General features: G+C 43.0%; 1 protein-coding gene and 2 non-coding genes across 4 annotated transcripts; all 3 read left to right on the forward strand.

Moving 5' to 3' along the window:
• The first annotated feature begins 218 nt into the window (after positions 1-218).
• On the forward strand, positions 219-292 carry trnat-agu (transfer RNA threonine (anticodon AGU)). Its single transcript has one exon. It is a non-coding gene; the product is annotated as a tRNA-Thr (tRNA).
• A 1,428-nt stretch (positions 293-1,720) lies between these two features.
• trnar-ucu (transfer RNA arginine (anticodon UCU)) lies at positions 1,721-1,809 on the forward strand. The gene is given in 2 exon segments: positions 1,721-1,757; positions 1,774-1,809. It is a non-coding gene; the product is annotated as a tRNA-Arg (tRNA).
• Positions 1,810-3,474: 1,665 nt separating this feature from the next.
• Positions 3,475-11,788, forward strand: tes (testis derived transcript (3 LIM domains)). Of its 2 annotated transcripts, XM_030786393.1 has the most exons (8): positions 3,475-3,501; positions 5,246-5,331; positions 7,303-7,555; positions 8,029-8,308; positions 8,747-8,892; positions 10,155-10,370; positions 10,587-10,745; positions 11,597-11,788. In XM_030786393.1, the coding sequence occupies exons 1-8, from the start codon at positions 3,475-3,477 to the stop codon at positions 11,786-11,788; spliced, it is 1,359 nt and encodes a 452-aa protein (XP_030642253.1). The 2 variants fall into 2 exon arrangements, with proteins under 2 accessions (XP_030642253.1, XP_030642261.1); XM_030786401.1 differs by lacking the exon at positions 8,747-8,892 and having other exon boundaries at positions 8,029-8,388.
• Positions 11,789-14,267: the final 2,479 nt, after the last annotated feature.

The following is a 14,267-nucleotide window of genomic DNA, read 5'->3' on the forward strand; positions in this document are numbered from 1 at the left end:
TGCACATGGAGGTTTTCCGCATCAGTAACATCTTCGACTGATCAGATTTCAAATGTTGAATTCCAAAGTAATACTCTTCCTTTATTCTGAGTGGACACTGAAAACATCTTTACTCAATAGTTTGACTTCTTATCCTGACACAATATAAACCGAAAATTAACAATTCGAAAACTGACCACTGACTGATCCGTACAAGCACTTCGAAGCCCTACACCTATGGCGCCGTGGCTTAGTTGGTTAAAGCGCCTGTCTAGTAAACAGGAGATCCTGGGTTCAAATCCCAGTGGTGCCTTTCATGAGAAACACGTTCACTTAACCCCAATGCCTCTGGGTGCAAGGAATTGTGCCTGGTGTGTGTTCACATCTTGGGTGTTGGATGGGTTCAATACTCTGGGCAAATTCATTGTTCTTGATGTGTGTGCAATCACACTTACATTGCATTTACAAAGTGTACTGTCACCTCTTATAGACTCCTTAAATCACTCTTATATGCCGATAAAATTATTTGGAAAAGTAAAGAGGACAGGGCGTTTTCTCTCCACTCACCATAAAACCTCACTGTACAACAGGAGTGTTAAGTGTCCTTAGAAAAACAAATGGCACCTTCTCTTCAGCCGGTAAAGACAAAAACCTGTGGCAAAGCCAACAAGTGTCCTATGTGTACTACCTACTACAGGTGTACAGAGACATCAGTATCTGTATCTGTATCTGCATCGGTATCTGTATTTGTTCAACCCACAAAATTATCTGTCTCTGTATCTGTATTCTGATAGTAGACCCAAAGTGGGTGTGGTTTATCCTGGAAGTCATGTTAAATCAGGCAAACCTTGTATTTTCTAAGCTAATATACATTGGCAGTGCAATTTTTGTGCCTTCAAAGCATCAAATTGATTCAATATTGGCATATAATTAATTCTGAAATGTTTTTCCACATCCCCATAATGTACATCTCATCGGTCTCTCTCTCTCTCTTTTTTTTTTTAATCTAATCTAAGTTTTATGAGCTGTCTGAACCCCCCCCCCCCCCCCCCCCCCTTCTTTTAACTGGGGGAAATTGAACAGTCAGAAACTGAAAAAAAAAATGTTTCGTAAATCGAGCGATTCTGCTTTGCATCGGAAACAGAAACTATTTATATTAGAGACAGAACAATATGCTCCAGTTGCAGTTAATAATCTTAAATTCCAATGATGCTGCGTTCGCGATTCTTGATGTGTTAACGTTACTGGGAAACACGAATTACTCTTTTACAACAGTAATTTGCGCCAACTCGGTGGGGGCGACTGCATAATCACTATAGCGATCACTTTTCAGTAATGTGTAGTAAACGAGTTATGTGCAGTAAGTTAACACATAATACAGCTAAAAAAAAGTATAGGTTCTGAGCTTCATTTTGATGTATAGGTTGCAGGGGTAATCCAGCCGCCACGCTAGGCTTTTGTCTTGCTAGCTCCCGCACCTGACTCGGTAAGGGCGACTACAGAATATAGCGATCACTTTTCAGTAATGAGCCCAAAGTCCTCTGTTGCATCACACCTGTATACTTTATTTTTATTTTCAGGATTATTATTTCCTGTTCCACAAAGACCAAAAAGGCCTGTCATGTTCCAACCTCTTTTGTGTCTGTTGGACCCTTTACTCACCGTGCGACTGTTGCATTCAAGTCAAAGCCTAATAGTGGTCCTATCACTCTGAACTCCCTGTAGACCAAACAAGGCAGGAGGCTCTGTGGCGCAATGGATAGCGCGTTGGACTTCTAGTTGATTGGTGAAGCCATTCAAAGGTTGTGGGTTCGAGTCCCACCAGAGTCGCATAACCTTTAGCAGTTAGCCTGGCTGAAGATGGGCAACTGAGTTCTGCAGTCCACTGAGAGGTCCAGAGCACAGCTGTCAGGCTCTAAGGTGAGAAAAGCATGACCAGCGTCAGCATACAACAGGGAGGGAGTACACAATGTGCAAGGCATTTACACTGGCCCCCTGCTTTATGTGTAGCATCTCATTTCTCTGCATGGACAGTGTTATGTGTATCCTACTCTCCCCAGCTCGCTACATTCAGAAAACTAAATATTAACCAGAAATAGGGCCATAATCCACTGTGTTGTGTGGAGGAAACAACAAGTGCAAATAACCAAAATGTAGTTGACACCTGATTTAGGGCCTTACTTCCTGGCCAGAGCTACTGACTTTTCCCCAATGCTTAGACTCTTGTCAGCGCCAGCACATATTTCATGGATTAAGTTCAGTCTCAGGTTGGGTTTTTTTAGGGGGGGGTGTTGTTGTTTTTTTAAAAAAGTCTCAAATATGTGCAAATATGTGCCTTCCCATGGCAAGTCTTGAGCGTGAATGGGGTGCAGTGGTGTGGGATCTTCCTGGAGTGGTGCTTTGGGATGAGTCGTTTAATATACCAGAGTTCAATGCATTGCCACTTTGTCCTTGTTAACAACAACACTCTTCATTCATCCTCCATCCTGGAGGGCAGTAACACTATCCATTTTTCATTTCTAACGTACAAAGCTGCAGCGTCTTCTAAGGATATACTTCACACTACCAATCTGCCACTGCCATTAGCATCATTAGCTCCTGCTTAAGGAGGTGATAAAAGTAAACCCACCCCCTTCAGAGGGGCCATCAACAAATATATAAACTCCTAAAAAAGAAAATAAAAGTGTACTAATATATATGTGTAACCAATTATTTGTTCTCCAGTAACAGCAGACAATGCTCTATTACCTACCAACAGCTTTTTAAAATAATCCCTCATGTCACTTCCTGCATTGCCATTGGAATCATAAACTGAGAATTACATTTTTTTTATCCCCATGAGAGTACATGCTGAGAGTCACGCAGTGTGGGTTTAACACATCCACACCCATTTCAGTGACTAAGCCACCAGCATTTCCTTCCTTTGACCTAGTCGTCTGAAACCTCCTCAAAATGCAGTAATGCCTGCATATAGTGAATGGGCTCACAGTAATTGTGTCAGCCCTGTTTTAATAAAGGTGAACAACTTCTAAATTACATCAGAGTTCGCCATATCACCGATTAAAAAGAACAAAACAAACCAAACAGCATATTTAATTAAATCGATCATTACTAGATATGTTTATTCTCATAATTATTCAACATACACATTGTATATCACTAATATGTTTTATGATTTTACTCCACCTTAAAACATGACCTCCTAATTCTCATCTCGTTTGGATAGTATCCTCCTCTGCTTAGATATGATTGGCGGCTCCACGGCCATTTATTGCTTTACCGCGTTACTATTGGTTCAGAGTGGGAGCCTGGCAGATAACGGAAGTCCTTTTCGGGAACAATGTGCAACCTTGTCCCGGTGAAGTCAAAAGAGAGTCCGGTAAATTATCACCTGTGGTCCGGTTCGAGGCACTCTCGAACGGAACGAGTACAGTTGCTTGAGCGAATTGTCGACTTCGGATAGTTTCCTAAAGCGAAATCACCAGGGCACTCAACATGGAGATAGAGAAGGAAATAAAAAATGTAAGTTTCCCCATGAGCTTCTTCGATAACAGACTTTTTTAGTGAATGGCGACGCCCAAAAAGGTGTTTTCGGTATCATTTGAAGGGTTAGCTAACTTTGTAAATGTTTAGAAAAACATTAAGTAGAATTGTAGAGCATATCGTAGGCTTTACATTTTGCGTTAACAATTTAATATGATTTCGTTCGCGAGTCGTTTATAAACATGCGATGTGCATGTGCTTATCACATCTTCCCATTAGCAGTTTGTATGAGCACATTCATATCCGGACAGTGCTAGGAACATGTAAGTTCATGACCTAGTGTGTCCAGTCGGTCTTTTCTTTGGCCAGAGAGACCCCCAGTAAACTCATAGACATTTATATGATCTGTTACAAGGTATCTGTATCTATGTAATACTTTCAGACCTTTCACTTTTCTGTCATATTTTCACTATTTTAGTGTGCCATCCCGGCGACGAGGTGCATGGTGCCTCTTTCAAAATTACTCAGTTAACTTAGCTGTTGAAAAATTAGGCTACTCTTGCATTTAGTAGTACGAAATTTGAAGACTGAAAAATGGTCGCCCTCACTAAGTCCTAGAGAAAATATAAACAAGAAAAGTTGTATTCTTTTGAGGTCCGTCACCTGCCTTTTTGGCACAGTTTCAGACGCCCAGTGGGGGTAATTCCACCCTCAAATTCGGTCGCTCTCCCATATTCCATACTCGGTGGGATAGAAAGGTTTGATGTAAGACAATGTTTTTGTTTTATTTTACCGCATTTTGCTTTCAGACCTTCAATATAAGGTCAAATTCCTTTAAAAGGCTTTATATCATTTGTTAAACTAACGATGGTTTCATTACATTCCTTACATCTGTTATTCTCAGAATGAACGCTAAGTTCACACCAGTGAAATGCTTCGGTTAAGAGTACGGGGCTGACAGACAAGTTACCTATCAAAATAAAAGTTTAACAGTTCACGAAGACTCGTAATTCACATTCTTTATGGAACTTGTTTATGGAAAAGGAGTCAACAAATCTCTGTTTTCTAAACAGTGGGTTTAGTGATGTCTAGTGGTTTGACAAATGTTCCACTGGAGAATGTAGAAACATATATATAAATATAAACGTAATCACACGTGCTGTGAGGAAGATTGGTTAAGCACAGGAATTGTTACCGATACTGTAAATATTAGTTATGGGGTTATGGTTTTAAAAGCCCAAACAGGGTCTTGCATTCCAGGGTCTTCTTATTCCCCAGAGGCACTATTGCGCTCTCCCTTTTTTTTCTTTAAACTCCTTCTGTCTCTGGGTCAGGTACATTCAAAACTTAGTGTGCATGCCGATCTGGCAGCATTTTTTGACATTGCACTTGCCCATATAAGGTCATCCAATAGTTTTGGCTGCGCAGTGAAGACAGAAACTGATGGAGGAGGAGGGAGGGGGCACACAAATATTGGAAGAATATCATATGAGTAAGAATCACAAAAAATAAATCTTGAGCATAACCTAAAGGTTCTATCTCAACATATGTCTGTAACTCTACAGGTGTGTGAGTGTGAGGCCCATTAAAACAAATATAACCAGTCCAAATAAGATTTCTCCCTTGTGTGAGGATGTGATCAAGAGCTGAGAGCTTTTCCAAAGCTTTTTTTTTTTCCCAAAGGATTTAGGCAAAAATTTCTTTGAAGATGAATCAGTACCTCATACTGCTGTAATGAGAGTTCTGCTGGTTTGACGTTTCCGTGGTATTAATCTGTGCACAGATCACCCTCGGCCATGAGTTAGGAGCAGGAGCAGCTTGCCTGAAGTGCAAAGACAAGTGTGAGGGCTTCGAGCTGCACTTTTGGAGGTTTGTACTCCCGCCATTTCACATTAACATATGTGTGTTGCTGTTGCTATGTATGTTTCATTTTTCACCTCTTGTCCAGTCAAAGACTTTAGGCCAAATTAATCTTGGTCAGGTAGGAACATCAATGATATGTGTGGTGCTCAGTGTTTGGTCTTTTTTCCACGTTCAAGTTCTCCTCTCCCTGAATTACAGTCTTTTCCCATGTTTAGGTGTGAGTAAAACATTTATCTGTCATGCAGATATTGTGCCTTTTTTCTCAAATATAAAACTTTGTTGTGTTCTGCAATGGGTTTTGCAAAGCTACATTGCATTATTTTGTTTTGAAAGCAGATCTTCTATAGAAGAGCCCAATTTTAAAAAAAAAAAAAGAAAGAAAGGGGAAAAAAGCCAGTGCATTTTTGGGGGCAGTTGCAATGCAAAGCCTGTTCTCCCCAGTTTGACCACAGAAATTAACTAAATGATCTGAGGCCATTCCATTGCAAGATTTCATTGTTGATCTGGCTGTGAGTTTTGGAGTAGTGAAACCTTCTCTGGAGAACAGGCATTTGCTTTAGGGACAAAAATATCATTATCTGTTGGAGAGAATGATTATCTGTAATCATGAAACCGCTTTAAAACAGCAGGCTCTCCAGTTAAGTTTCTAAAGTAGTTTTAAAGTAGTTAATTCCCCTATACATGGATTGGACTGTCACACACAATAAACACTGATATTACCACTAAAAGCATCTCATGTAAATAGTTTGTTTTTGCTAAGGTTTTTTGCTGTGTACACTAACTATATTGTAAAATCCCGCAAGCCAGTATCAGCAGCTTGAAGCTGTCTTCACTTCCTATCAGAAAGGCCCTAGAAAAAGTAGTGGCACCTCAGGCAAAACCACCCAGTGGAGTACAGCAGAGAAACAGTTCATGTCCAAGGGGATACTATGTCCAAAAAAACAACAACATTACAGACAAAGCAGAGTACAATGGTTTGAAAAAAAGCATCAGCTGTGATAGGGTACATTTGCAGTTTAGCAAAACCACCAACATGTTTCCTGGCAAAATATGAATTGTGGATTACAATAAGTTCATGGTTGCTGCATTTGTTCTTTTGCAATTTTTTAGAAGGGGTCATGCCATACAAAGTGTTTCACAAACAATTTCAGGACAAAAACAAAGACAGCTAGAGATGCAGACCATCAAATATTCATAGATATGAAGAAAATGCTGTCCTGACCTCCTGTATGAAGGATTTCTTTCTGAAAGATTAAAAAATCTGTTAAACTATGACCCATCTGTAGTATTAACCTATTTGTCTAATCCATGTGTAAGAACAACACTGAAAAAAGTAGCACAATGGAAATGACACTAGTACAATATATAACAATGGGAATTCTGAGTGTACATTAGGTAATCTACTCACTCTGCTCTGAAGCGTCTGTCTGCTGTTGGCAGTCTGTTCATGCTTTAGCTTGTCCAACAATCCAAACTAATGAGGTAGTGTTTGTGAGACATTAGAAGTGAAGTGGCTCAAAGACAAGCTTTAAAAACTACATAAATCATGATTGTTTACCCTGGAACACTATCTTGGTAGCTGACTATCTCACAATAGTTACTGCATTATACATTTAGCTCACTGTTTACTTTGCAGGCTCTTTGTTAAGGGTAAAGTGGAAGACAATATGTGGTCTGAAAAATGACCCTTTCCCTCTCTGATGAGGCAGTAATCAGTCAGGCCGTAGCTAGACTTGGTCCAGCAGTCTGCAGATTTGAGACAATTTTCTTTTGCATCATAATTCAGGAGTGAAATGAAATATTAAAATGGTTGTGTCAGAAATGCTTGCGAGCAAGGAATTACTCAGTTACAATGAAAATGAATTGCACTTTATTCAGGAGACCACTGAAAAACGGACCTTTTTTTTCTTTCGTTGCAAAGCTTAAACGAGGGTCTTTTTGCTCACTTCTGCATTCTGCTGCTTGACGTTAAAACAGAAAGATCTGTCGAAACTGCAAATGCGGCATAGAGGACCACGATGTACAGATGACCTCAGAGGAGAACAAGAAGGTGGGAAAGCTGTTTGAGGACACCAAATACACAGGCCTCATTGCCAAGCTGAAGAAGGATGGTCTGCCCAGCTACCAGACCAACATGGTCACAATCACCAGCGTGGCTGTGCCAGCAAAGAAGGACGCAGCCAAAGCTGTCACCTACGAGTGGGCGCCACCCGTGGAGAACCAGAATCTGGTAAGAGTGGTCACATTCTCACCTCAGATGGGTTTAAGTTCATTTCATCTCTCTAAACGGATGTAGCTCAGTGTCATTTTGGCAGCGAAGCATGACCCATTCCCAAAGCAAATCCTTTTTAGTTAGAGCTGTGTTTACAAATGGATTTCCTCTGTTCTGAGATGTGTAAGCAGTAAGGTATGCTGACGTGATTCACCAACAGACTGGTTAGTGGGTTAGCCATTTGAATTCACTGCCTTTTACTTTCCACTACTTGATGTTTTCAAAACAAGTGCTTTCTGTAATGAGCCCATATCTTAATGGTATTAAGGTTTTTTTTGCATGTTTCTGTGTGCGTGTGTGAGTATGTGTACAATATTCTATCTAAGCCTGTTTCCGTCTTAGTTGTCACCGAACCTGAGATGTGAGATGCCTAGGCCTCTGTCACCTCTGTCCTTTCTCGCTGTTAAGGCCTGTTTTGCTCTCTGTCTTAGGCTGCACGCTACATGGAACTGCTGCCTGTTGAGAAGAGGCCAGCCATTGGCACGGAGGGTGCAGAGTATCGCAAACGGCAGATGGCCAAGCAGCTCCCCGAGCACGACCAGGACCCAGCACTCTGCCATGAGCTTTCACCCAACGAGGTCAAAGTCATGCAGCAGTATGTACGCAAGTGCAAAGATGAGGCCCTGGGCATTGGAGACCTCATGCTACCAGAGGAGATGGGTCTCCAGGTTGGCCAGGCCAGAGGTGCAGCTGGGCTGGGTGGACCAGGCGGTCAGGGCCTGAAGGCTGGTACCGGAGCAGGGGTAGGTGTAGGAGTAGGATCAGGAGCAGGCTTAGGAAGAGGAGTAGGAGTGGGACCAGGAGCAGGGGCAGGAGTAGGAGTGGGACCAGGAGCAGGGGCAGGAGTAGGAGTGGGACCAGGAGCAGGGGGAGGAGTAGGAGTGGGACCAGGGGCAGGAGCAGGAGTGGGATCAGGAGTGGGACCAGGAGCAGGAGTAGGAGTGGGACCAGGAGCAGGAGCAGGAGTAGGAGTGGGATCAGGACTGGGACCAGGAGCAGGAGTAGGAGTGGGACCAGGAGCAGGAGTAGGAGTGGGATCAGGAGCAGGAGTAGGCCCAGGAGCAAGAGCAGGAGTGGGACCAGGAGCAGGGGTTGGAGCAGGAGTGGGACCAGGAGCAGGGGTTGGTGTAGGAGTGGGACCAGGAGCAGGGGTTGGTGTAGGAGTGGGACCAGGAGCAGGGGTTGGTGTGGGAGCAGGCCCTGCGGCTCAAGGCTCTGCGGTCGCGTCTGTGGGAAAGATTGGTGCTCCGAGTGCACCAGGGGCCCTGACCAGCAGCGCTGCAGGCCAAAGCTATGTAAGTCTCCATCAACGCTACTGACAATAAGAGTGCACATACAGTCCCCCTCAACACTACTGACAGTAAGAGTGCACTTATAGTCTCCATCAACACAACTGACAATAAGACTGCACATACAGTCCCCCTCAACACTACTGACAGTAAGAGTGCACATACAGTCCCCCTCAACACTACTGACAGTAAGAGTGCACATACAGTCCCCCTCAACACTACTGACAGTAAGAGTGCACATACAGTCCCACTCAACACTACTGACAGTAAGACTGAACATATAGTCCCCCTCAACGCTACTGACAATAAGACTGCACATACAGTCTCCCTCAACACTACTGACGATAAGAGTGCAAATATAATTTTCTACTGTGAAGCTATAATTAGATTAAAAAGTTTTGAACATACCAGTTATTGTGACAGTTATGGCTGTCCTAAAGTCAACTACCACAAGTCCTTGTTCTTTCAGATAGAGTCTAACGGGTTTGTATCAGATAAAGAGTAAAGAACAGCTAAATTTTTCATAAAGTAGTAACGTTTATCCCTTGTGGTATCTGAAAAAAGGAGAACAGAAAACATATCAGTTTTTGTCAGTTTACATAGTTTGTATCAGAGACATTTCAGTTCCCTGTCACTCATAATTTTAGCTGACAGTCATTTTTTCAGGAGATACAGAGTGTATGATATATTTGTATCTGGATAACCAGTGCTACTTTAGGGGTGTGTTATTCTGGTGTTCATCATTGGCTTAAAAGAATTTTGGTCTTTTGGAAATGTCAGTACCTAATTCTCACCACATGGGGGAAGCATGGTATCACTTTTTTTTTGCTCAGGCATCAGTGACTGTCGGGAGGGTTCTTGTGGAAACATTTTTCCACCTAAGACTTTATCATGATGCAACTGAATTTTAACGGTAGTGACAAAGGTTTGACGTGAATCTAAATTTATCATAAACACTTCGTGCCTGAACTTTGAGACAAGATTCAGCGTTGTTCCAGACTTCTTCTGAGTAGTTTAATGTATTCCAAAATGGATCAAATATGTAGCCTGCTTTCATAATATGACCTGGATCCTTTTTTTAAATGACCACATTTTTAGCATAATGTCAAATGATCGTTCATCCAGATGTGGCCTGACACCTCCATAGAGAGTACCTGAATCTCTTGTCACTGAACTGTTGGCCTTCACATGCAGTGCTCTTTGACTCCCATGAAGTGTTTTGTCAAACCTAACGCTGTATGTGCCTAATATGTGTGTGCTGTCTGCAGTCGTGCCACCAGTGCCAGCAGCCCATGAAGACGGGTGAGCCGGCCGTGTTTGCCGAGCGGGCAGGCTACGATAAGATGTGGCACCCGCCCTGTTTCGTCTGCTGCACCTGCAACGAGCTGCTGGTGGACATGATCTACTTCTGGAAGAAGGGAAAGATGTACTGTGGCCGTCACTACGGCGACAGCGAGAAGCCGCGATGCGCCGGTTGTGATGAGGTAAGAAGGATGAAGATGGGGAAAAGAAGATTCTAGCAACACGAAAGCAGCCACACAAAAAAAGTAACGACAGAAGATTTGGGGTTGACAAGAATATTGATGAAATGTTTTGCTTTGGATGGCGAAACATTGTTCTTCTTGTTCACCTGCATGTTTTGTATGTGTGTGTGTCTGCACGCACACGCGCGCGTCTGTGTGTGTTTGTGTGTGTTTCAGCTGATCTTCAGTAATGAGTACACACAGGCTGAGGAGCAGAACTGGCATCTGAAACATTTCTGCTGTTTTGATTGTGATTGCGTGCTGGCAGGAGAGACATATGTTATGGAGAACGACAAACCCATCTGCAAACCCTGCTACATGAAGAATCATGCTGTGGTAAAAAACAAAAAACAAAAAAAACCCAAAACTCTACCCAACCCAACACACAAAGACAGTTTCCCTTGTCTCATCTGTTTGTGTAGTCTGCCTGCAGATTGCTATTTGAATAACGATCTCGTTTTCATGTCATTAGTTTCATATGCAAATATTCTCCTGACATACTGAGATCCAAACAAAATTTACCGAGCTTGACCCGAAAGAACAGGCTGCTGTGCAGGTACCCTCCGCTTTACAAATCTGTTCCTGTGATACGTTCTGTAGGTAGGGGAAAAAAATGATATTGCAGTACAGAAGGTGAGATGAGGTTAATCTTTGGCATGGCTTCGCTTTTGAACGTTTCTTTTCTAGCCAAGTCAAAACTCAGAGATGCTTGATATATGCACCAGGCAGCTCTTGCAGGGCACAGATTAGAGCGTTAGGTGACCATTTTGGCTCTAGAGCAGGTGAACGAGACTGAGGACGTGCCAAGGACACAATATGGATAGGAGCTATCACAGTCTTAATAGCTTTGTCTGAAACTGGACACCAGTAGCCCTTTTGTAAAGTCAGTGATGCAGTGCCAGTGTGACTCATACAAAAAGCCCAGGGAGAGAAACATTAGATCACTTATAAACTGTGTCGCCTTCTAGTGGTACGCCAGCTTATTCTTTCATGCTGACATCCATCGTAGAGTCACAGGAGTAACAGCCCTGTGGTTCTGTGCCTGCAGTAGTAATGTTACGTATATCATTTCCCATTTACGGTGGCCTATTCTTTTATGCTTACCTCCATCACATAGTTACAGGTGTGACAGCCCTGTGGCCCTGTGCATGCAGTGGTAATGTTACGTGTGTCGTCTGTCTTTGTAGCACTGCAGGTCCTGCCAGAATCCCATCGAGCCAGAGGCCCAGCGCGTGTCGTTTGGAGAGCACCACTGGCATGCAGAGCCACAGTGCTTCCAGTGCTCCTGCTGCTCCAAGTGCCTGATTGGTCAGCGTTTCATGGCAGTGCAGGGCATGCTCTTCTGCTCTGTGGAGTGCAAGAAGAAAACCGTGGCTTAGTTGGCGGACAGCTCCCACAGGATAAAAAAAAAAAACCATGATCCAGAACCACGCTTCTTCTCAACCAGTGAAAGGAAGAGACTTCCAATGGGCAAACGAAGCTTTTGGCGAAGAGCCATCGCAAAAAAGTATAAAGGCCGCAGGCTTACCGTACAGGTGGTCAAAAATCAATGGTTATATCGGTCTAAACCTCGGAATAAGTGATCGATATCCACGAAAAAGAAATTCATGCCTGACTTAGCTTTACTCGATGTCCTGGAAACATAGCATTTTAAGCCTTCTGCTCTCCTTCACTCAGAATGCACTTCAACAAGTCTGCTTTTGTTTGTTCTTTTTTTTTTTTTTTACTTTACTTTCTTTCTTTTTTTTTTGTTTTTTTTGTTTTTTTTTACTGTGCTGCGTGTTTTGAATGTTTTAAATTTGCAGTCCTGCTGAAACTGTTCTGGACGTTCCCCCAGGCTGGAAGCAGTTTTCATTATCGTACTTCATCTAAACATCTCATTATCCATCATCTGATAATGAGATATGCCTTGACACTGTTGTATTACTTTAACCTAGGCCCCCTATGGTGTCACCCCACACATAAGGTCAGGACCACAGGTCTTTCCGTGGTATGTGCTACTGCTTTTCCAACCTCCACAGTCCACTTTGGCCTCCTAGGTGCCATATTCAGTGCTGTTAATACTGCAAAGAAGTTCATGTTTTTTTACGCTCAACACAGGGGGTGCGTATGTACTCCTTTATTGGGAAAGCTTGGCACCAGAGTCTTCTGTCAAATTTACATTTAAAAGTGATAGATATTAATACATGGTGAATTTTTGAAGTATTTTTGAGTATTGGTCCTAATTTTACATGCAGTATTACAAAACACTGAATCTCAGTGTTTTTTGGACCCATGCCTGGAATATTTGTCTCCAGAAAAACAAACATTCCATTTGTTCAGTGTGTGTTTTCTCCTCCACAAATGATCTGTTTCTCTCTCCAGCTCTCATTAACGTTCCTTTACTGTGTTAATTCATTTGCACTTTACTGTCATTGGTTTCACCACTCACTGTAATAAATAAAATGATTGCTGTTATTTAATATCTAATGGAATCTGTCATTCTGTGTGTACGATTTGCCATTTCAGTGTTAATACAGTTGTTTGACATAGTCCTGGAGTTTTTAGGGAGGTGATCTTGCAGCAAAGTTACTATCTGAAGTATTTCACACTTTTGAAAAGGTATGTGGCTTTGCTAGCTCCCCTGGAAAAATGAAGTGCCTAGCGTGTTGTGTTTCACTCAGCAGTGGAAACAAGGTACAATTGAAGGAAGCCCGGCTCTCTGCTCTGCCATTGTCTTTAAAGGCAGCAGGCCCAAGCTTGTGACGCCATATCCCCCCCTCTCCTCCACTTCACCTCCACATACCAGCTGAAGGGGCTCGTCCAAGACCCTGTCCCTCTGTCCCCTTGTATCACCCCTGTGTCAGGCCGAGAGTTTTTCCGCAGGGGGTGGGGTGTCATTCCTCCTCATGTCATCCTCGCTGTGGAATTTGCATGGTGTTCTTCGTTCCCAGCGCACAGTTCCACACGTCTCCACCCTACCCTGGAACCGGGGCGGAGACGGGAGCGGGGATGGGGTGGGGGATAAATCTGTTGATTTGTTTGTGGTTTCCCTCAGCAATGAGTGCCAGATGTTAACTTAAATGATCGCACTGCAGAAAACTCTGCCAGCCAACAACACCCCTCCCACTCCCACCAAATCATCACAACGCTCTGACTTGCTGGAAGCTCCCTGATTGGAGGGGAGGGAACCCTTTGGGTATCCATGCAGTTGTGACAGCTAAAAACCTCCACCTTGCCTCTGGCATTCTGGCACTTTTCACTCCCTGTTTGATGCTTTGGGACTCAGAGCCAGTGCCAGATATAACCTGCTGTCATTGAATGGTGACAGACTGCTACAGATGTAATGTGCATTCAAAGATGTGAAAGTAATAGAAAAACCTGTGCCCTCTTTCAAGACGGTGAATGAGTCTCACACGTGTACTGGTTGGTCTGTGCTGTCCAATCTTGGAAGTTCATTTCCCCCTACCTATGTGTTTGTGTTTTAGGATCTGGCCCTCCTCGACTGTTTTAACCTCACATAAACATCTTTAAGTGGTGCTTACACCTCGGGCCAAAACCTTTTTTGTTTTTTTCAGTTGTTTCATAAAGCCCTTAAATCATCTCCCTGAAGTAAGAGAGAGAGAGTGTGTGTGCGTGCGTGCGTGCGTGCGCGCGCGACAAGCATTGTGTTAAATATGGCTTTGTGTAAGTAATGACGGTCAGTCCCAATGGCCGTGAAGGAGACTGAAATTGAAATCAGTCATAAGACGTGCAAGATTCTTTTCAACGCATTAAAAAGCAACGACGATTTGCAACTTCAAACAGCTTCAGCTCTCAAAGGCTGTTTATAAGCATATAAAAGCTCTTCTCAAGTTGTACCAGCTGTAATCTCTCCAT

The sequence above is a fragment of the Chanos chanos genome, chromosome 1, assembly GCF_902362185.1.
Source record: "Chanos chanos chromosome 1, fChaCha1.1, whole genome shotgun sequence".
In the NCBI taxonomy this organism is placed as follows: Eukaryota; Metazoa; Chordata; class Actinopteri; order Gonorynchiformes; family Chanidae; genus Chanos; species Chanos chanos.

Coding starts and splice junctions, on each gene's coding strand:
- tes (XM_030786393.1), top strand. CDS start 3,475: ATGGAGATAGAGAAGGAAATAAAAAAT. Junction 5,332..7,302: donor TTCGAGCTGCACTTTTGGAG/GTTTGTACTCCC, acceptor ACGTTAAAACAG/AAAGATCTGTCGAAACTGCA. Junction 10,746..11,596: donor ACATGAAGAATCATGCTGTG/GTAAAAAACAAA, acceptor CTGTCTTTGTAG/CACTGCAGGTCCTGCCAGAA.